The sequence below is a fragment of the Oncorhynchus masou genome, chromosome 28 (genome assembly GCF_036934945.1).
Source record: "Oncorhynchus masou masou isolate Uvic2021 chromosome 28, UVic_Omas_1.1, whole genome shotgun sequence".
NCBI classification, from domain to species: Eukaryota; Metazoa; Chordata; class Actinopteri; order Salmoniformes; family Salmonidae; genus Oncorhynchus; species Oncorhynchus masou.
Window position 1 is genome coordinate 73,688,897 of NC_088239.1, and position 21,785 is coordinate 73,710,681.

The 21,785-nt window shown below is 45.4% G+C and overlaps 1 protein-coding gene across 4 annotated transcripts in view; it reads right to left on the bottom strand.

The window, feature by feature from the left end:
* ntng2b (netrin g2b) overlaps window positions 1-21,785 on the bottom strand; it is a 126,699-nt gene that overhangs the window by 80,275 nt on the left and 24,639 nt on the right. For all 4 annotated transcript variants that reach the window (XM_064943260.1, XM_064943259.1, XM_064943258.1 and 1 more), the window contains one exon: window positions 4,214-4,857. In XM_064943260.1, coding sequence (XP_064799332.1) covers window positions 4,214-4,857 — 644 coding nt within the window. The remainder of the gene's footprint in view (window positions 1-4,213; window positions 4,858-21,785) is intronic.

The window sequence follows — 21,785 nt, forward strand, 5'->3', positions numbered from 1 at the left end:
ATGTTTCCGTGAAGCAAAGAACGTTACAGTCTCTGATGTCCCTCTGGAATGCTACCCTTGCTCGGATTTCATAAACGTTGTTGTCAAGAGACTGGACATTGGCGAGAAGTATACTAGGGAGTGGTGCACGATGTGCCTGTCTCCGGAGTCTGACCAGAAGACCGCCTCGTTTCCCTCTTTTACGAAGTCATTTTTTTGGGTCGCCGGCTGGGATCCATTCCGTTGTCCTGGGTGAAAGGCAGAACACAGGATCCGCTTCGCGAAAGTCATATTCTTGGTCGTACTGATGGTGAGTTGACGTCGCTCTTATATTCAGTAGTTCTTCTCGACTGTATGTAGTGAAACCTAAGATGACCTGGGGTACTAATGTAAGAAATAACACGTAAAAAAAAACTGCATAGTTTCCTAGGAACGCGAAGCGAGGCGGCCATCTCTGTCGGCGCCGGAAGCCTCCCCCTTTTTCCTCCAAATATAATGATTGTCATTATGGCCAAACAGTTCTATCAGACAAGAGGACATTTCTCCAAAAAGTATGATCTTTGTCCCCATGTGCAGTTGCAAACTGTAGTCTGGCTTTTTTATGTCGGTTTTGGTGCAGTGGCTTCTTCCTTGCTGAGCGGTATAGGACGATATAGGACTTGTTTTACTGTGGATATAGATACTTTCATACCCATGATGTCAAGTAAAGAGGCACTGAGTTTGAAGGTAGGCCTTGAAATACATCCACCTTACACCTCTAATTGACTCAAATTATGTCAATTAGCCTATCAGAAGCTTCTAAAGCCATGACATCATTTTCTGGAATCTTCCAAGCTGTTTAAAGGCACAGTCAACTTAGTGTATGTAAACTTCTGACCCACTGGAATTGTGATACAGTGAATTATAAGTGAAATAATATGTCTGTAAACAATTGTTGGAAAAATTTGTTGTGTTGTGCAAAAAGTAGATGTCCTAACCGATGTGCCAAAACTATAGTTTGTTAACAAGAAATTTGAGGAGTGGTTGAAAAACGAGTTTTAATAACTCCAACCGAAGTGTATGTAAAATTCCGACTTCAACTGTACATTTTAAAATAAATTATAAATAATGTTTATTTATTTATTGTCCTATCATGATGGAACGATCCCCAACCCTACAACCTCGACACCCACCTTAGCAACCTGTACACAAGAAGAGAAGTCCTCATCTGTTTTACGGACTACTGTAGGTAGCCTATACGCAGCAAAGACAGAAAGGTAAATGAGGTCAGAGAACGACTAAAACAGCACCGACCCCTCAAGATTCTGAGCCTGCCTGGCAGGGTTGTATAATAGAATAGAATAGAATTGTATAATAGAATAGAATAGAATAATATACAAGGAATTTCTCAAAGCTGCTAATGAGAACCTTGACGACCTTGTACCTAGCCGGTGTGGAGCCCCCACCAAGGTAGTAGCAGTGCTGGAAACACAGTAACCCATGACGAGGGGGGTCACACTCGGACAATCAGAGAGGGGGAAAATGATTGTGGTCTGACTGCACAGAGATGATTGGTAAAATGGTCACAACGAAGGGACCAGCGTGTGTGTGTTTCAGGGGAAGAGGATGTATCTGAGCTCCATCAGCTTGGACTTAACATTGGTTAATCAAATCTCCCCATTCATAATCCTTTTTGCATGCCTTTTCAAACAGCTACAAATGTATATGTAACAGTATAGCTTCCGTCCCTCTACTCGCCCGTACCTGGGCTCGAACCAGGGACCTTCTGCACACATCGACAACAGCCACCCTTGAAGCATCGTTACCAATCGCTCCAAGGGGAACAACTACTTCAAGGTCTCAGAGCGAGTGACGTCACCGATTGAAACACTATTAGCGCGCACACCGCTAACTAGCTAGCCATTTCACATCGGTTACATATATGCATTCGCACATCAAGTCATTTCTTGAGTTGGGCTCAGGGATGGAACAACTTGAACATCCGAGCTTGTGGTTGTTTGTGGGCGAAGGGTGGGGGGAGTGTGTGTGTGTGTGTGTGTGTGTGTGTGTGTGTGTGTGTGTGTGTGTGTGTGTGTCCCACATCTGTTGCTAGGGGGTAAGGATGTTAGGGACCATATAGAATGAATCACAATAATTGTTTCCTAAAACAATAATTGCTTGATGACAGCACTGCAAACTCTTGGCATTTTCTCAAACACTTCATGAGTTAGTCACCTGGAATGCATTTCAATTAACAGGTGTACCGTGTTAAAAGTTAATTTGTGGAATTTCTTTCCTTCTTAATGCATTTGAGCCAATCAGTTGTGTTATGACAAGGTATGGTTGGTATACAGAAGATTAGCCCTATTTGGTAAAATACCAATATTATGGCAAGAACAGCTCAAATAAGCAAAGAGAAACGACAGTCCATCATCACTTTAAGACATGAAGGTCAGTTAATGCAGAAAATTTCAAGAACTTTGAAAGTTTCTTCAAGTGCAGCCGCATAAACCATCAAGCGCTATGATGAAACTGTCTCTCATGAGGACCGCCACAGGAAAGGAAGATCCAGAGTTAACTCTGCCGAAGAAGATAAGTTCACTGGAGTTACCAACCTCAGAAATTGCAGCTCAAATAAATGCTTCACAGAGTTCAAGTAACAGACACATCTCAACATCAACTGTTCAGAGGAGACTGTGTGAATCAGGCCTTCATGGTCGAATTGCTGAAAAGAAACCACTACTAAAGAGCACCAATAAGAAGAAGAGACTTACTTGGGCCAAGAAACACAAGCAATGGAAATTAGTCTGGTGTAAATCTGTCCTTTGGTCTGATGAGCCCAAATTTGAGATTATTGGTTGCAACCGCCGTTTCTTTGTGAGACGCAGTTGGTGAACGGATGATCTCTGCATGTGTGGTTCCCACCGAGAAGCATGGAGGAGGAGGTGTAATGGTGTGAGGTTGCTTTGCTGGTGACACTGCCTGTGATTTATTTAGAATTCAAGGCACACTTTACCAGTATGGATACCACAGCATTCTGCAGCGATACGCCATCCCATCTGTTTTGGCCTTGTGGGACTATCATTTGTTTTTCAACAGGACAATGACCCAACACAACTCCAGGCTGTGTAAGGGCAATTTGATCAAGAAGGAAAGTGATGGAGTGCTGCATCAGATGACCTGAACTCTACAATCACCTGACCTCGACCCAATTGAGATGGTTTGGGATGAGTTGGACTGCAGAGTGAAGAAAAAGCAGCCAACAAGTGCTCAGCATATTATGTGGGATCTCCTTCAAGACTGTTGGAAAAGCATTCCAGGTGAAGCTGGTTGAGAGAATACCAAGTGTGTGCAAAGCTGTCATCAAGGCAAAGGGTGGCTACTTTGAAGAATCTAAAATCTAAAATGTATTTTGATTTCTTTAACACTTTGTTGGTTACTACATGATTCCATAGGTGTTATTTCATAGTTTGATGTCTTCACTATTATTCTACATTGTAGAAAATAATACAAATAAATAAAAATCCTTGAATGAGTAGGTGTGTCCAAACATATGACTGGTATTGTATATTAAAAAATAGATATACAGTGCATTTAGAAAGTATTCTGACCATTTGACTTTTTCCACATTTTGTTAAATTACAGCCTTATTCTAAAATGGATGAAATTGCTTTTTTAAGTTGGAATGCCAAGCGTAGCGTCTGGAGGAAACCTGGCACCATCCCTACGGGGAAGCATTGTGGTGGCAGCATCATGCTGTGGGAATGTCTTTCAGCGGCAGGGACTGGGTGACTAGTCAGGATCGAGGGAAAGATGAACAGAGCAAAGTACAGAGAGATCCTTGATGAAAACCTGCTTCAGATCGCTCAGGACTTCAGACTTGGGCGAAGGTTCACCTTCCAACAGGACAACGACCCTAAGCACACAGCCAAGACAACGCATGAGTGGTTTCGGGACAAGTCTCTGAATGTCCTTGAGTGGCCCAGCTAGAGTCCGGACTTGAACCCGATCGAACATCTCTGGAGAGACCTGAAAATAGCTGTGCAGCAACACTCCCCATCCAACCTGACAGAGCTTGAGAAGATATGCAGAGAAGAATGGGAGACACTCCCCAAATATAGGTGTTCCAAGCTTGTAGTGTTATACCCAATAAGACTAGAGGCTGTAATCATTGCCAAGGTCCCCCCCCCCTCCCAAAATGTACAAAAAATAATAAATACGAAAATACGAAATACGAAATTGTACCCTCTCTTACCTGGCTGGCACCTCAATGTTGGAGATAGCGTAGAAGTACTTGAGCAGGTTGTCTCTCTGCACGTACGTTCCCCCCAGGGCTGGCCGGAGCAGTCTCAGCCGGAGGTTAGTGAAGGTAAAGAAGTCCCTCAAGCCCTTCATACTCTCCATGCGCGTGTACAAGCTGTCCATGTTGAGCAACCTCGGTCCGGCAAACACCGCAAAACGCTCACGAACCTCAAACTTCACATTCTTATCGTTCTTCGACCCCACCCAGCGTGAGAACTGCTCAGTGCAGATGACACGGGTAATATTTGCAGGCAACAGGTCACGGACAAGCTTCGGCGGCATGTTGAAGGCATCTAGACAATCATCGGCGTAGAACTGGTAGGATTGCCAAGTGCGACCATGGTCCATGGACTTGTCCAGCACCATGATGGTGGGGCGGCCGTACTCGAAGGTGATGGCGATGTCATCGGTCAACTCCAGGCTCTTGTTCCAAGCCAGGGATATGTTGGCCAAGAGGGGTTCTGGGTAACGGGACCATGTAACTGTCTGCCAGTAGGTGATGCGGCCTGTGCGCTCGCGGTCCTGCATCAGCTGGGGAGGGTGGGCCAGGTCTGAGTTGGAGGCATCACACTCATCACTGCACAGGTACGGGTTCTCCTGGAGAGGGGGAGAAGAGAAGGGAGTGGAGGGAGGGAGGGAGGGAGGGAGAAGGGGAAAGAGGAGAGAGACAAGATAATGAGTTCCTAGTAAAGGGTTGCACTCACATATCAAGACTCTCTTGCAGGTCAGTTGGAATATACTGTGACTGATGAAAAAACACACTGCTTCCAAGATATTGGAAAAACCCCAGATTTTATTACAATAGCTGTTTCGATCTATAGTCAGGCAAAAATCATCAAAGCTTAGACTGAAACATTGGGTATCTTGAAACTTTATATGCGCATTAATTTATCCTTCTAATTAAGTCAGTGAACAACACCTGCACAGAAAACTAACCAGTCAGTCAAAAGCACACAACCAGCCTATAACAAAAGCAAGTTACAGTTCTGTGGAGGCCGAGTTGATAAATCATCTGATTTATGGTGACACTGCGATAATAGAAAAAAACAACAAGCATAAGCAAAACATAGTGGACGTAGTTTGTGAAAAGCTATTCTCAGAAGAACCACTACTCAAATCCTAGCCTGAAGATATGTAGTCATACTAGTTCTTTCCTGCATAGCTGTACATAGCCTATCTGTAAATAGCCCACCCAACTACCAACCTCATCCCCATATTGTTTATTTACTTTTTGCTCTTTTGCACACCAATATTTCTACTTGCAAATCATCATCTGCACATCTCTCACTTCAGTGTTAATTTGCTAAATTGTAATTACTTCGCTACTATGGCCTATTTATTGCCTTACCTCCTTAATCCATTTGCACACACTGTATATAGATTTTTCTATTGTGTTATTGGCTGTACTTTTGTTTACTCCATGTGTAACTCTGTGTTGTTTTTTGTCACACTGCTTTGCTTTATCTTGGCCAGGTTGCAGTTGTAAATGAGAACTTGTTCTCAACCTGTTAAATAAGGGTTAAATATTTATTTTTTTGAAAAATAGTAGTTCATTGATTGAATAATGTCACTGACTGGCCCAGAGATTCCAAATCAAACCAAATTTAATTGGTCACATTTGCGTGATTAGCAGATGTTACTGAAGGTGTAGCGAAATGCTTGTGCTTCTAGCTCTAACAAGTAATATCTAACAAATTACACAACGTATACCCCATAAACACAAATCTAAGTAGGAATGAATTAAGACTCTATAAATATGAAGATGAGTAATGCAAGATATGTAAATGAGTAATAAGGGATAAGTAATAAGTAAATGAAATACCGTAGAATAGTTTCGAAAACAGTATAAGTGTGTGTGTGACTAAGGTACCGTAGAATAGTATAGAATAGAATAGTATAGAATACAGTATATACACATAAGATGAGTTATGCCAGATATTTAAACCTTATTAAAGTGACAAGTGTTCCATTCCTTAAAGTGGCCATTTCTAGTCTATGCCTACTGGCAGCAGTCTCTAATGTACTAATGATGACTGTTTAACAGTCTGATGGCCTTGAGAAATAAGCTGTTTTTCAGTCTCTCGGTCCCAGCTTTGAAGCACCTGTACCGACCTAGCCTTCTGGATGATAGCAGGGTTATCAGGCAGTGGCTCGGGTGGTTAATGTCCTTGATGAAGTTTTTGGCCTTCCTGTGACATCAGGTGCTGTAGTTGTCCTGGAGGGCGGGTAGTTTGCCCCCGGTAATGCGTTGGGCAGACCGCACCACCCTCTGGTGAGCCTTGCGGTTTTGGGAGGTGCAGTTGCCTTACCAGGCGGTGATACAGCCTGACAGGATGCTTTCAATAGTCTGTTAGGGTTTTAGGTGACAAGTCAAATTTCTTTAGCATCCTGAGGTTGAAGAGGCTCTGTTGTGCCTTCTTCACCACACTGTCTGTGTGGGTGGTCAATTTCAGTTTGTCCGTGATGTGTATGCCAAGGAACATGAAGCTTTCCACCTCCTCCACTGCGGTCCCATCGATGTGGATAGGGGGGTGCACCCTCTGCTGTTTCCTAAAGTCCACGATCATCTCCTTTGTTTTGTTGACTTTGAGTGAGAGGTTGTTTTCCAGGCACCATACTCCCTGAGCCCTCACCTCCTCCCTGTAGGCTGTCTCGTCATCGTTGGTAATCAAGCCTACTACTGTTGTGTCATCTGCAAACTTGATGATTGAATTGGAGGAGTGCTGGGCCACGCAGTCATGGGTGAACAGGGAGTAAAGGAGGGGGATGAGCACGCACCCTTGTTGGGCCCCAGTGTTGAGGATCAGGATAGTGGAGGTGAGGTTTCCTACCTTCACCACCTGGGGGTGGCCCGTCACGATGTCCAGGACCAAGTTGCACAGGGCAGGGTTCAAACCCAGGGCCTCGAGCTTAATGATGAGTTTAGAGGGTACTAATGGTGTTGAATGCTGAGTTATAGTCAATAATCAGCATTCTTACATAGGTATTCTTCTTGTCCAGATGGGACAGGGCAGTGTGAAGAGTGATGGTGTTTGCATCGTCTGTGGATCTATTGGGGCAGTAAGCAAATTGAAGTGGGTCTAGGGTGGCAAGTAAGGTAGAGGTGATATGATTCTTGACTAGTCTCCCAAAGCACTTCTAGATGACAGAGGTGAGTGCTGCAGGGCGATAGTCATTAAGTTCATTTACCTTTGCCTTCTTGGGAACAGGATCAATGGTGGCCATCTTGAAGCATGTGGGGACAGCAGACTGAGATAGGGAAAGATGTAATATGTCCGTAAGCCCACCAGCCAGCTGGTCTGCACATCCTCTGAGGACGCGGCTGGGATGCCGTCTGGGCCGGCAGCCTTGCGAGGGTTAACACGTTGAAATGTTTTACTGACGTCGGCCATGGAGAAGTAGAGCTACAGTCTATGGTAGCGGGCCGCATCGGTGGTACTTCAGTAGGGCACACAGTAGAACAAGTTTTTGAAACAGAAATGTATGTTTGTTGTTGTCGGACGATTTATCACACCATTTCAAAATGTTTGTTTCTGCTGAACACGGCCCTAGTGTTCCAGGCCATCAATCCTTGTTAAGAGAGGAAGAATGAAAAACCAGCAGCACAAGATATCTTGAGGCTACCGAATTGATCAGCCCTACTATAGAAGATCTAACAGTGTGGGTGGCTATGACTTAATACTGAAAGGACTGTGTCTTTTCTCCCAACAACATTAGATGAGATCCTCCCACTCTCACTAGGGAGACGTGGCACGCTTATTTCCTCTCAGATAACCTCATTAACTACTGCTGATATCACCCCCTTATTAGACGTAACACAACGAGGCACAGACACAACACAGTAAAATAGTGAGAGATGCCTGTTAAACACAACAGCTTGCTACTCCATAATATACAACTAGGGTTGCAAAACCCTAGAAACTTTCCCAAAACTCATTGGAAGATTCCAGGAATCAGCAGGAAATCAGCAGGAAATCAGCAGGAAATCCGGAATCCTCCAACCAGGGTTTCCAACCGGAATCTGGCCCTAGGCCAAGAAAAGGTACACATTCTTGTCCACCCCTCACTCCTGCCTCTGATGCTGCAACCTACATTGGAGAGGATTTGTGGCCTGCCCTAAGGAAATGACCCCTGAACTCCAAATCCTATTGAAAATGATTACACTCAACTGACACTGTCACACTGTCCCAGATACACAAGGACACGTAGGTTACATAGCGGAACTGCATTAATGCAATATACAGGACAGAGTGGCGGAGGGTCTGTGTAGAGAATGACGCAAATACAGTGTGTGTATTTGTGGTTTACATGCACATCTGGATCTGGTGTGGGACTGAGCAGTGATGAACTAAATTATGCACTAAAAGCTGCACTTGACCTTATTGGCTGACCTCTCTGTTTCTTAGATAATCAGGGAGGGGGGGAAGTATTTTGTTGTGTAGGGGAGGGTTGCGTGAGTGGGTGCGTTGGTATTTGTTTAACCCTCCCCTCCCCTTCTCTTTCCTTAACCCCTCTCCCCTCCTCTTCTCTTTCTTCTACCCTGCCCCACATAGCTACCTCCTGCCAGCAGTATGTACACACACACACACACACACACACAAATCCCAGCCAACTGCTACGGCAGGTGGCCCGCATCGCTAATCCCATCCAGCATTTATCCTCGCTGGGATCCTGTTGCCGCGACGATGAGCACCACGGCGATGGAACTCTGTCGCCGTAAACATGCGGCAGTGATAAGCAGGTTCCCTTTTTTGGCGGGACGCATCTCAATCGGAGCAGAAGCTTACTCATTCCCTTAAGCTTAGGGACCTAGATCTGGCTCAGAATACACAATAACCATGGTCTAGAAACAATCTAACCTAAGTACGAGACTCAGTAAGAACACATGTAGTTAATTTTAGCCAGTTTGCTACAGCAAATGTGAAATATTATGTGGATTACAATTAACGGACATTTTTGTAGGGGTTGATACATTTTTTGTTAGGGAAAATCAAGTCTGAAATTTCAAAGTGGGAATTCCAAACTTTAGAAGCATTTTTAACTCAAATACACTGCTAGTTTATATTTAATGTTGTGCGGAACAATTATCAGCAACAAAAGAGAGATCAAATTAAGATCTTACATCTGTAAACAGTATTTTATGAGCCGATATGACGCGTCCCAATTGGAACCGAAGCTTGCTTGAGCCCTCATTTCCCTACACCTGAGGGATCTAGATTTGGATACTGATACTCAAAATCTGAGAAATATATTTTTTGTTGTGTGATTTGGAGAACGTATGGAGCACATGCAAATATAAATGAGCATATCCATCTTTATGAGAGGAATCACTCCAGTAAGTTATAGAGACATCTGAACACTAAACAACTATGTACCAAACATAATATTCAATTCAAACAACTCACATTATCAATACAATGTGTCTGTGTGTCTAAGAAGGAATAGGACTCAATCAAATTCAAATGACCTACATCAAAATAAACAGAAGGCATGCTTTGTAATCTCTCTCGCTCTCATTCTCCTTGCCAGCAAGGGCAATAAAGTCCAGGACAGCCAAAGAACACAATGGAGTTCCTTTGGAACAGTCATCCAATGAAATAACCGTCCCATTAAAACAGCCCACAGTGAGACACAGCCAGGGATATTGCTTCCTGGCTCAGTGTGTTTGTTTTGTTGTTTGCTGTGAGTTAAGGTCACCAGGGGACTGTCTCCCTTGCCCTGTTGGGGAATGTGATTGTCCTGTGCATAAGAAGTGTATATCTGTTACATTTTAGTCATTTAGCAGACGCTCTTATCAAGAGTGACTTTAGGTAAAGAGTGCGCACATTTTCATTTGTCCTGGTCCCCAATGGGAATCAAACCCACAACCCTGGCGTTGCAAGTGCCATGTTCTACCAGTGTAGACCAGTGTGTGTCAGTTTTTATGCTGTTGAGTGTGTGAGTGATAGTAGGAGTAGTAGTGTGATAGGATGAGTGATGAATTGTTTGAGCATGTGCACACGCAGGTGTGAGCGTGTGAGTATGGCGCGCGTGTGTGAGAGGGAGTGTGTGTCTATGTGTATCTGCAAAACATTATGCTAAACCTCTTTGTCAGTCAAGATGGCGCAGACAGACTTTGCAGTATTTTGATTTTTTATGTACTATTTCTTACATTTTTAGCACAGACAATCTTAAGTGTCATTACATACAGCCGGGAAGAACTGTTGGATATCAGAGTGACATCAACTTACCAGCACTACGACCAGGAATACGACTTTCCCGAAGCGGATCCTTTGTCCGAACCACCCAGGGCATTTGAACTGATTCCAAAGGCTGACCCAAAACAATGTCGCTGGAGAAGAGGAAGATGGAGCGGTCTTCTGGTTAGACTTCGGAGGCGCGCACACCACCCACCGCTTACGAGTATGATACTCGCTAATGTCCAGTCTCTAGATAACAAGGTCGACGAAATCAGGTGTGGAAGGACCACCAGAGGGCAGGCTGGGCTCACGGATAGTAGCCCAACCAGGCATGTGAGTCAAAGTGACCAGAGGCAATTAAGCACAGCTGACGGTATTAATGAAATATTCTATTTCCCCTACAAGAGAGAGGAGGGAACCAGCAGAGAGAAGAGGAAAAAGAAAGAATAAGAGTGGTTGCTCCACTAAAGGAGAGGACGTATCTTTTGGAAGGCGAGGAGGAGAAGATAAACCATCTCTGGAGAATGGCCACCAAGATAGGGGAGCTATCCTCGAAGAACCATTGCGATGGTGACAAACCCGTGATTTTTGTTATAGTTTAAAGATAATTGTCTTGTGTTCCTGTTTCATCTGAAGAAGAAGATGTGTGTTTTTCCTTGGGAGATTCTCATTGATTGTGTTGGAGTGTTTGTATTGACAGAAATCCCTCAATAGAGAACTGTGTTCAATCAAGAAAACCTACTACTGACTCGTTTATTCCACCTTTCTGCTTTAGAGTGACACCAAATTACTTGGTGAGCTCACAGGGCAAGGGTTGCTTTCCAGAGGGACAGCAGGGATTGTAACATATTCTGTTTCACAGAAACATGGCTCTCTCGGGATATGCAGTCGGAGACGGTACAGCCACCTGGATTCTTTGTGTGTTGCGCCGACCAAAATAAACATCTCTCCGGGAAGAAGAAGGGCGGTGGTGTATGTTTCATGATCAACGACTCATGGTGTAATTGTAACAACATACAGGAACTCAAGTCCTTTTGTTCACCTGACCTAGAATTCCTCACAGTCAAATGCCGACCGTATTATCTCCCAAGAGAATTCTCTTCAGTTATTGTCACAGCTGTGTATATTCCCCCTCAAGCTGATACCACGACGGCCCTCAAGGAACATCACTGGACACTATGCAAACTTGAAACCATATATCCTGAGGCTGCATTTATTATAGCTGGAGATTTTAACAAAGCAATTGTGAGAAGAAGGCTCCCTAAATTCTATCATTATATCGACTGTAGCTGAAAAAACACTGGGTCACTGTTACTCTATCTTCCACAATGCATCCAAGGCCCTCTTCAGCCCTCCTATTGGCAAATCTGACCATGACTCCATTTTGCTCCTCCCTTCCTATAGGCAGAAACTCAAACAGGAAGTACCCATACTAAGGACTTTTCAACGCTGGTCTGACCAATCGGAATCCACGCTCAAGATTGTTTTGATCACTGGGATGACTGGGATATGTTCCTTACCTGTCACCCTACACCCACTTCAATTTGCTTTCCGCCCCAATAGATCCACAGACGATAAAATCACCATCATACTGCATACTGCCCTATCCATCTGTTCATTGACTATAGCTCAGCGTTCAACACCATAGAGAGACCCTGGGTTCGAGCCCAGGCTCTGTTGCAACCGGCCGTGACCGGGAGGTCCGTGGGGCGGCGCACAATTGACCTAGCGTCGTCCAGGTTAGGGAGGGCTTGGCCGGTAGGGATATCCTTGTCTCATCGCGCAGCAGCGACTCCTGTGGCGGGCCGGGCACAGTGCACGCTAACCAAGGTTGCCAGGTAAACGGTGTATCCTCCGACACATTGGTGTGGCTGACTTCCGGGTTGGTTGCGCGCTGTGTTATGAAGCAGTGCGGCTTGGTTGAGTTGTGTATTGGAGGACGCATGACTTTCAACCTTCGTCTCTCCTGAGCTCGTACAGGAGTTGTAGCAATGAGACAAGATAGTAGCTACTAAAACAATTGGATACCACGAAATTGGGCAGACAAAGGGGTAAAATATTAAAATTTCAATTTAAAAGATTACCAACAACGACGAGACAGCCTACAGAGAGGAGGTGAGGGCTATCGGTATGTGGTGTCAGGAAAGGAACTTCTCACTCAATGTCAACAAAACAAAGGAGATGATCGAGGACTTCGGGTAACAGCAGAGGGAGCACCCCCCTATCCACATCGATGGGACAGCAGTGTAGAAAGTGGAACAGTTTAAGTTCCTTGGTGTACACATCACGGACAAACTGAAATGGTCCACCCCCACAGACAGCGTGGTGAAGAAGGTGCAACAGAGCCTCTTCAACCTCAGGAGGCTGAAGAAATTTGTCTTGTCAACTAAAACCCTCGCAAACTTTTACAGGTGCACTACTGAGAGCATCCTGTCTGGCTGTATCACCGCCTGGTACGGCAACTGCACTACCCACAACCACAGAGCTCTCCAGAGGGTGGCGCGGTCTGCATAACGCATCACTGGGGGCAAACTACCTGCCCTCCAGGACACCTACAGCACCCGATGTCACAGGAAGGCCAAAAAGATCATCAAGGACAACAACCAGCCGAGCCACTGTCTATTCACCCAGCAACCATCCAGAAGGCGAGGTCAGTACAGGTGCATTAAAGCTGAGACCGAGAGACTGAAAAACAGCTTCTATCTCAAGGCCATCAGATTGTTTAACAGCCATCACTAACACAGAGATACTGCTGCTTACATACAGACTTGAAATCATTGGCCACATTAATAAATGGATCACTAGTCACTTTAATAATGCAACTTTAATAATGTTTACATATCTTGCCGTACTCATCTCATATGTATATACTGTATTTTATACAATTTATTGCATCTTGCTCATGCCGCTCTGTCATTGCTCATCCATATATTTTAATTTATATATTCTTATTCCATTCATTTACTTAAATTTACTGTATGTGTATTAGGTAGTTGTTATGGAATTGTTAGATTACTTGTTAGATATTGCTGCACTGTCGGATCAAGAAGCACAATCATTTTGCTACACTCGCAACAACATCTGCTAACTGTGTGTATGTGACCAATACAATTTGATTTGAAGTTGGTGGTGATGAGGGCAGGGGCATCTGGCAGGGGCAACAGGTCTGCTCTGAACAGGTCTGCTCTGAACAGGTCTGCACTGAACAGGTCTGAACTGAACAGGTCTGCACTGAACAGGTCTGCACTGAACAGGTCTGCACTGAACAGGTCTGCTCTGAACAGGTCTGCACTGAACAGGTCTGCACTGAACAGGTCTGCACTGAACAGGTCTGCTCTGAACAGGTCTGCACTGAACAGGTCTGCACTGAACAGGTCTGCTCTGAACAGGTCTGCACTGAACAGGTCTGCACTGAACAGGTCTGCACTGAACAGGTCTGCTCTGAACAGGTCTGCACTGAACAGGTCTGCACTGAACAGGTCTGCACTGAACAGGTCTGCACTGAACAGGTCTGCACTGAACAGGTCTGCACTGAACAGGTCTGCACTGAACAGGTCTGCACTGAACAGGTCTGCACTGAACAGGTCTGCACTGAACAGGTCTGCACTGAACAGGTCTGCACTGAACAGGTCTGCTCTGAACAGGTCTGCACTGAACAGGTCTGCACTGAACAGGTCTGCACTGAACAGGTCTGCTCTGAACCGTTCTGCACTGAACAGGTCTGCACTGAACAGGTCTGCTCTGAACAGGTCTGCACTGAACAGGTCTGCTCTGAACAGGTCTGCTCTGAACAGGTCTGCACTGAACAGGTCTGCACTGAACAGGTCTGCTCTGAACAGGTCTGCACTGAACAGGTCTGCTCTGAACAGGTCTGCACTGAACAGGTCTGCACTGAACAGGTCTGCACTGAACAGGTCTGCACTGAACAGGTCTGCACTGAACAGGTCTGCACTGAACAGGTCTGCACTGGACAGGTCTGCACTGGACAGGTCTGCTCTGAACAGGTCTGCTCTGAACAGGTCTGCACTGAACAGGTCTGCACTGAACAGGTCTGCACTGAACAGGTCTGCACTGAACAGGTCTGCACTGAACAGGTCTGCACTGAACAGGTCTGCTCTGAACAGGTCTGCTCTGAACAGGTCTGCTCTGAACAGGTCTGCACTGAACAGGTCTGCTCTGAACAGGTCTGCTCTGAACAGGTCTGCACTGGACAGGACTGCTCTGGACAGGTCGGCTCTGGACAGGTCGGCTCTGGACAGGTCGGCACTGAACAGGTCTGCTCTGAACAGGTCTGCACTGAACAGGTCTGCTCTGAACAGGTCTGCTCTGAACAGGTCTGCACTGGACAGGACTGCTCTGGACAGGTCGGCTCTGGACAGGTCGGCTCTGGACAGGTCGGCACTGAACAGGTCTGCTCTGAACAGGTCTGCACTGAACAGGTCTGCACTGAACAGGTCTGCACTGAACAGGTCTGCACTGAACAGGTCTGCTCTGAACAGGTCTGCACTGAACAGGTCTGCACTGAACAGGTCTGCACTGAACAGGTCTGCTCTGAACCGTTCTGCACTGAACAGGTCTGCACTGAACAGGTCTGCTCTGAACAGGTCTGCACTGAACAGGTCTGCTCTGAACAGGTCTGCTCTGAACAGGTCTGCACTGAACAGGTCTGCACTGAACAGGTCTGCTCTGAACAGGTCTGCACTGAACAGGTCTGCTCTGAACAGGTCTGCACTGAACAGGTCTGCACTGAACAGGTCTGCACTGAACAGGTCTGCACTGAACAGGTCTGCACTGAACAGGTCTGCACTGAACAGGTCTGCACTGGACAGGTCTGCACTGGACAGGTCTGCACTGGACAGGTCTGCTCTGAACAGGTCTGCTCTGAACAGGTCTGCACTGAACAGGTCTGCACTGAACAGGTCTGCACTGAACAGGTCTGCTCTGAACAGGTCTGCTCTGAACAGGTCTGCACTGAACAGGTCTGCACTGAACAGGTCTGCACTGAACAGGTCTGCTCTGAACAGGTCTGCTCTGAACAGGTCTGCTCTGAACAGGTCTGCTCTGAACAGGTCTGCACTGAACAGGTCTGCTCTGAACAGGTCTGCTCTGAACAGGTCTGCACTGGACAGGACTGCTCTGGACAGGTCGGCTCTGGACAGGTCGGCTCTGGACAGGTCGGCACTGGACAGGTCTGCACTGGACAGGTCTGCACTGGACAGATCTGCTCTGAACAGGTCTGCTCTGAACAGGTCTGCTCTGATCAGGTCTGCTCTGAACAGGTCTGCTCTGAACAGGTCTGCTCTGAACAGGTCTGCTCTGAACAGGTCTGCGCTGATGCCTAAGAGCAACTCTCAGGGGATGGGAACTTACATTATAACAGGACAGGAGGGCAGCCAGGAAATCCTGGCCTGCTCTTCAGCTGTACTACTATGTCTACGTCCTGATTCTCCCCAAACTGTGAACTCCCTCAGGACACAACCTATGTATACCATGGCTATAGGAATACTTAACACTAGACTGTGTTCCATATACAGTTGTCATGACGTGGCCCTCTTTGGGTATAGCGTGTCTTCCTCCTCTCTCTCTCGCCTACACCCAGGCTGCTGTTATCTCAGATCGTACATTCCTGGAGGAGACTCTCTTCTTCATGGCCAGACAGTATAGGAGAAAAGGTTTCACAGAGAGAACAAAGGAACTTCTTCCACATCACAGAACTTAACAATATTCATGTTCTGGAGAATGTATAAACGGTCGGTGAAGCTACGAACTGGTCTGTTTTATACAATTTTGTGAAACTCATGAGAGAAAATACAGCCACATTACCATAACCCTATTTATACAAGAGTCTCAGTTGTGAGGCTTGCATCTAATTGTTGTATAAAATGAATGAGTAAAGATGAAACTATTTATGAAATTATGTAATGTGATTTTAAACTGTTTAATAAAGGAAACTCCAATTCCCTTTGGAGTTTAACTAAATCAATGGCCCGCCCCATGAGCACAGACATCGATCTGGCATCATGGGCCAGCCCCTTTCCGCTCTTCCGAATATAACCCCACCTTGGGAATTTATCTAGAGACCATGCTTCTCTCAATTACGAGAGTGCTAAGGTTTCAGACGATTGCTGAACTCTTAACCATACCACGTGGTTAAACTCTGAGACTATTGAACCGACAGAAAAATAACAAATCTTTCACACTAATTACTAGTCTGCAGCTAGGAATTCGGTACCATTGAACGTGAAGACCGAAAACCACCGAAACATCTATTCTATAACAACATTGCTGAACGTTACTCTGAACTATCCATTCTAACCTCGGCAGAGAGAGAGAGAGAGGGTGGACAAACTCTCCAACAGAGATCACGACTACACACTGAGCGTAAATATACATATTGATTGCAATTATTCCCAAATGAGTGAGCATTCATGTGCAAAGGATTAGCATTTCAATTGTTATCATTATCAACTTGGTCTTTTATCTCAGTCGACCCCCACTTCCCTTTTGTCCACCAAGCCGCGATGCCAGTTTAGCCCACTAGGGCACATTCCCCTATCATTTCCTTGTAACCATATCTACTTGTTTGTTTGTGCATTTCTGTGATTATCTAGTTAGTCAATAAATAAATGATTTAAGACAATTGATGTATGGATGACTCATAGTGAAGACTGGGTTCGTGCAGATAACCAACAATTTACAACGTTTGGAATGAGACTAACGTGAGGTAAAGAATAATTAATTAATTAGAAGACTAATAGATCAGATATTAAAATATTGGAAAGTTATATTAGGAAAATTATAACTTTGTCATCTGAATATTTTCCTTGGTGCCCCGATTTCCTAGCTAATTACAGTTCAAATCAAATTTTTATTTACACATGGTTAGCAGATGTTAATGCGAGTGTAGCGAAATGCTTGCGCTTCTAGTTCCAACAATGCAGTAATAACCAACAAGTAATCTAACTAACAATTCCAAAACTACTGTCTTATACACAGTGTAAGGGGATAAAGAATATGTACAAAAGGATATATGAATGAGTGATGGTACAGAGCAGCATAGGCAAGATACAGTAGATGGTATCGAGTACAGTATATACATATGAGATGAGTATGTAAACAAAGTGGCATAGTTAAAGTGACTAGTGATACATGTATTACATAAGGATGCAGTCGATGATATAGAGTACAGTATATACGTATGCATATGAGATGAATAATGTAGGGTAAGTAACATTATATAAGGTAGCATTGTTTAAAGTGGCTAGTGATATATTTACATCATTTCCCATCAATTCCCATTATTAAAGTGGCTGGAGTTGAGTCAGTGTCAGTGTGTTGGCAGCAGCCACTCAATGTTAGTGGTGGCTGTTTAACAGTCTGATGGCCTTGAGATAGAAGCTGTTTTTCAGTCTCTCGGTCCCAGCTTTGATGCACCTGTACTGACCTCGCCTTCTGGATGATAGCGGGGTGAACAGGCAGTGGCTCGGGTGGTTGATGTCCTTGATGATCTTTATAGCCTTCCTGTAACATCGGGTGGTGTAGGTGTCCTGGAGGGCAGGTAGTTTGACCCCGGTGATGCATTGTGCAGACCTCACTACCCTCTGGAGAGCCTTACGGTTGTGGGCGGAGCAGTTGCTGTACCAGGCGGTGATACAGCCCGCCAGGATGCTCTCGATTGTGCATCTGTAGAAGTTTGTGAGTGCTTTTGGTGACAAGCCGAATTTCTTCAGCCTCCTGAGGTTGAAGAGGCGCTGCTGCGCCTTCTTCACGATGCTGTCTGTGTGAGTGGACCAATTCAGTTTGTCTGTGATGTGTATGCCGAGGAACTTGCTACCCTCTCCACTACTGTTCCATCGATGTGGATAGGGGGGTGTTCCCTCTGCTGTTTCCTGAAGTCCACAATCATCTCCTTAGTTTTGTTGACGTTGAGTGTGAGGTTATTTTCCTGACACCACACTCCGAGGGCCCTCACCTCCTCCCTGTAGGCCGTCTCGTCGTTGTTGGTAATCAAGCCTACCACTGTTGTGTCGTCCGCAAACTTGATGATTGAGTTGGAGGCGTGTGTGGCCACGCAGTCATGGGTGAACAGGGAGTACAGGAGAGGGCTCAGAACGCACCCTTGTGAGGACCCAGTGTTGAGGATCAGCGGGGTGGAGATGTTGTTGCATACCCTCACCACCTGGGGGCGGCCCGTCAGGAAGTCCAGTACCCAGTTGCACAGGGCGGGGTCGAGACCCAGGGTCTCGAGCTTGATGTCGAGCTTGGAGGGTACTATGGTGTTGAATGCCGAGCTGTAGTCGATGAACAGCATTCTCACATAGGTATTCCTCTTGTCCAGATGGGTTAGGGCAGTCTGCAGTGTGGTTGAGATTGCATGATTAAGTTATATGATAAGTTAGTTTAATCACGTAATAATAATTACAGAGAATTTCTGATGAAAATAAGTCTTCAGTTTAATGATGCCAAAGGCACGACACAGTACTCAGTCCACTTACTGCTAAAAGAACACTCAGGGGGAACCACTGTTAGTCTACACCTGTTGTTTACGAAGTATGTGACAAAGAATAATCAACAACAATTGATTGGATTCTTATACTCTTTGGGGACAACCTGCCATTCTTGTTTACTGTAATCCCATGAGAGAGGAAATCTTAACTAACTAACTAACCATATAGACTATGTTCCAAATATTGTACTCAATCCAAGGATCAGACAGGTGAAGTGGTATCATCAGGAGGCTTAGAGGTGGTTTGAGTTCTTCACCTCAAGCTGTCTGAGCCTTGCAACAGATCCTCCTTGAACTGCCCAAGACTCTACTGACTCTACTGATATTAGGCCACCAACAAGCCATGTGTTCCTCAATAGTATCTCACACACACACACACACACACACACACACACACACACACACACACACACACACACACACACACACACACACACACACCCTGTGTAAGCTTGTGACATGCATTGCCATGGAGGCATAAAGCGAAAATGAAATATTGACCTGACTACAGATGTAGGATCTTAATTTGGAACAATTTGCTACAGCATGAAAATAATCCTGCAACCACCGTAAATGTGAAAATTATTATGGAAATTATTATGTGGATTATAATTATTGGACATTTAGGGGATTATACATTATTCGTTAGGATGCTTTCAAATCAAATTTGACCTTTTAAATAGGAAATTACAAACTTTACAAGCCTTTGTAAGCCTCCTGAAAATGCTCAGCAACGAAACAGTGATTAAAATGAAGAAATTAAATGATGAAACCATTTTTTTTTATAATGCCAAGACTATGTTAATACACTGATGATAATTGTCCATGAAGCAGAAGGCCTTTAACATTGCAGGTATGGGTGTGGATGGAGACGTGTCCAACCCACAAGTGCCATCTTGAATTAGACTGCGGGCCCATTGTTTGGAGAGCATTGTTTGCTACTAATTTCAGGCCTTTTTACTCAACATTCAACATGTTTTTTTGTGGAAATATACATTGAATATTTTAGAGCCATCATCTTCCATTGGACCTTTACATTTTCTGTTGGAATATTGACTATTGATATTTGGGTTGTGTTGGGATTCTCTTTTCTTTTTTTTTGTGTTTTTTTCATTGGTTTACAAATATTTATTTGGACTTAAGCTTCCATTCAAAGACTTAAAGACTCAACCAGAGGTTCTGGTAGGACTTATAAAACATTATTTATAAAACAAAACAACCAACAATATGTTTTTTGAACGCTATAATTAGTTTAAAATCATGATAGCTGTACTTTTAGTTTATGGTTGACAGATTGTTTTCCATTAGCAAAGCACGTGAATGCATCCAACTAAAAGCACTTGAATGTATCCAACTCATATTCACAACTTTACAATTGGTAATTAATAACTTAACCTTATGCTGCATTCACAACCAAGTGGTTTCAATTACATGGTGAATTTTGCTCTTTGGACTTTTGGCTCAGGACTATTCATGTATTGTTTATGATTGAATCATTATTGTGTTGCTTATGTTGAAACCCTATGATGTTCCTATCAATACACCATTATTGCCCTGACCAATTCTCCCAATCTTATATTTCTAACAAGTTTGTGTGGTTTATGCAAGCTAGTGGTTCTATGTTCCCAGAGTCAGATCCATCTTTATCTGCCATTTTTACTCCTTATAGAAGGTTTTTGGTGCAGGCTTTATAACAGCCCAGTACTAACCCATCTGATTTATCTAATCAAGGTCTTGATGATTAGTTGCTCACTGCAGGTGGTAATCAGGTGTGTTACTACTGGAACAAGATAATCAGGATTGAAGACCTAACTCTCTCTAGGGGTTGGCGTCAGTCCCAAGGCCTGCAGGGTTTGGGTGTCCCTGTATGGATCTGTCTGCTGGGGCAGATAAAGGCAGCATGGGCAGAAGTAGCCAGGGGTAACGAGGGTAGCCAGGGCTGAGGTAGCCAGAGATGGGTTAGCCTGGGATGATACAAAGAGGGCAGCCAGGAAAGAGGCAGCCAGGGGAGAGGCAGTCTGGGAAGGGTTATCTTGGTCAGGGGGAGGTGGCATGGCCTTGGGGCCAGTCTGGGAAGGGTTATCTTGGTCAGGGGGAGGTGGCATGGCCTTGGGCCCAGTCTGGGAAGGGTTATCTTGGTCAGAGGGAGGTGGCATGGCCTTGGGCCCAGTCTGGGAAGGGTTATCTTGGTCAGAGGGAGGTGGCATGGCCTTGGGCCCAGTCTGGGAAGGGTTATCTTGGTCAGGGGGAGGTGGCATGGCCTTGGGCCCAGTCTGGGAAGGGTTATCTTGGTCAGAGGGAGGTGGCATGGCCTTGGGCCCAGTCTGGGAAGGGTTATCTTGGTCAGGGGGAGGTGGCATGGCCTTGGGCCCAGTCTGGGAAGGGTTATCTTGGTCAGGGGGAGGTGGCATGGCCTTGGGCCCAGTCTGGGAAGGGTTATCTTGGTCAGGGGGAGGTGGCATGGCCTTGGGCCCAGTCTGGGAAGGGTTATCTTGGTCAGGGGGAGGTGGCATGGCCTTGGGCCCAGTCTGGGAAGGGTTATCTTGGTCAGAGGGAGGTGGCATGGCCTTGGGCCCAGTCTGGGAAGGGTTATCTTGGTCAGGGGAGGTGGCATGGCCTTGGGCCCAGTCTGGGAAGGGTTATCTTGGTCAGGGGGAGGTGGCATGGCCTTGGGCCCAGTCTGGGAAGGGTTATCTTGGTCAGGGGGAGGTGGCATGGCCTTGGGCCCAGTCTGGGAAGGGTTATCTTGGTCAGGGGGAGGTGGCATGGCCTTGGGCCCAGTCTGGGAAGGGTTATCTTGGTCAGAGGGAGGTGGCATGGCCTTGGGCCCAGTCTGGGAA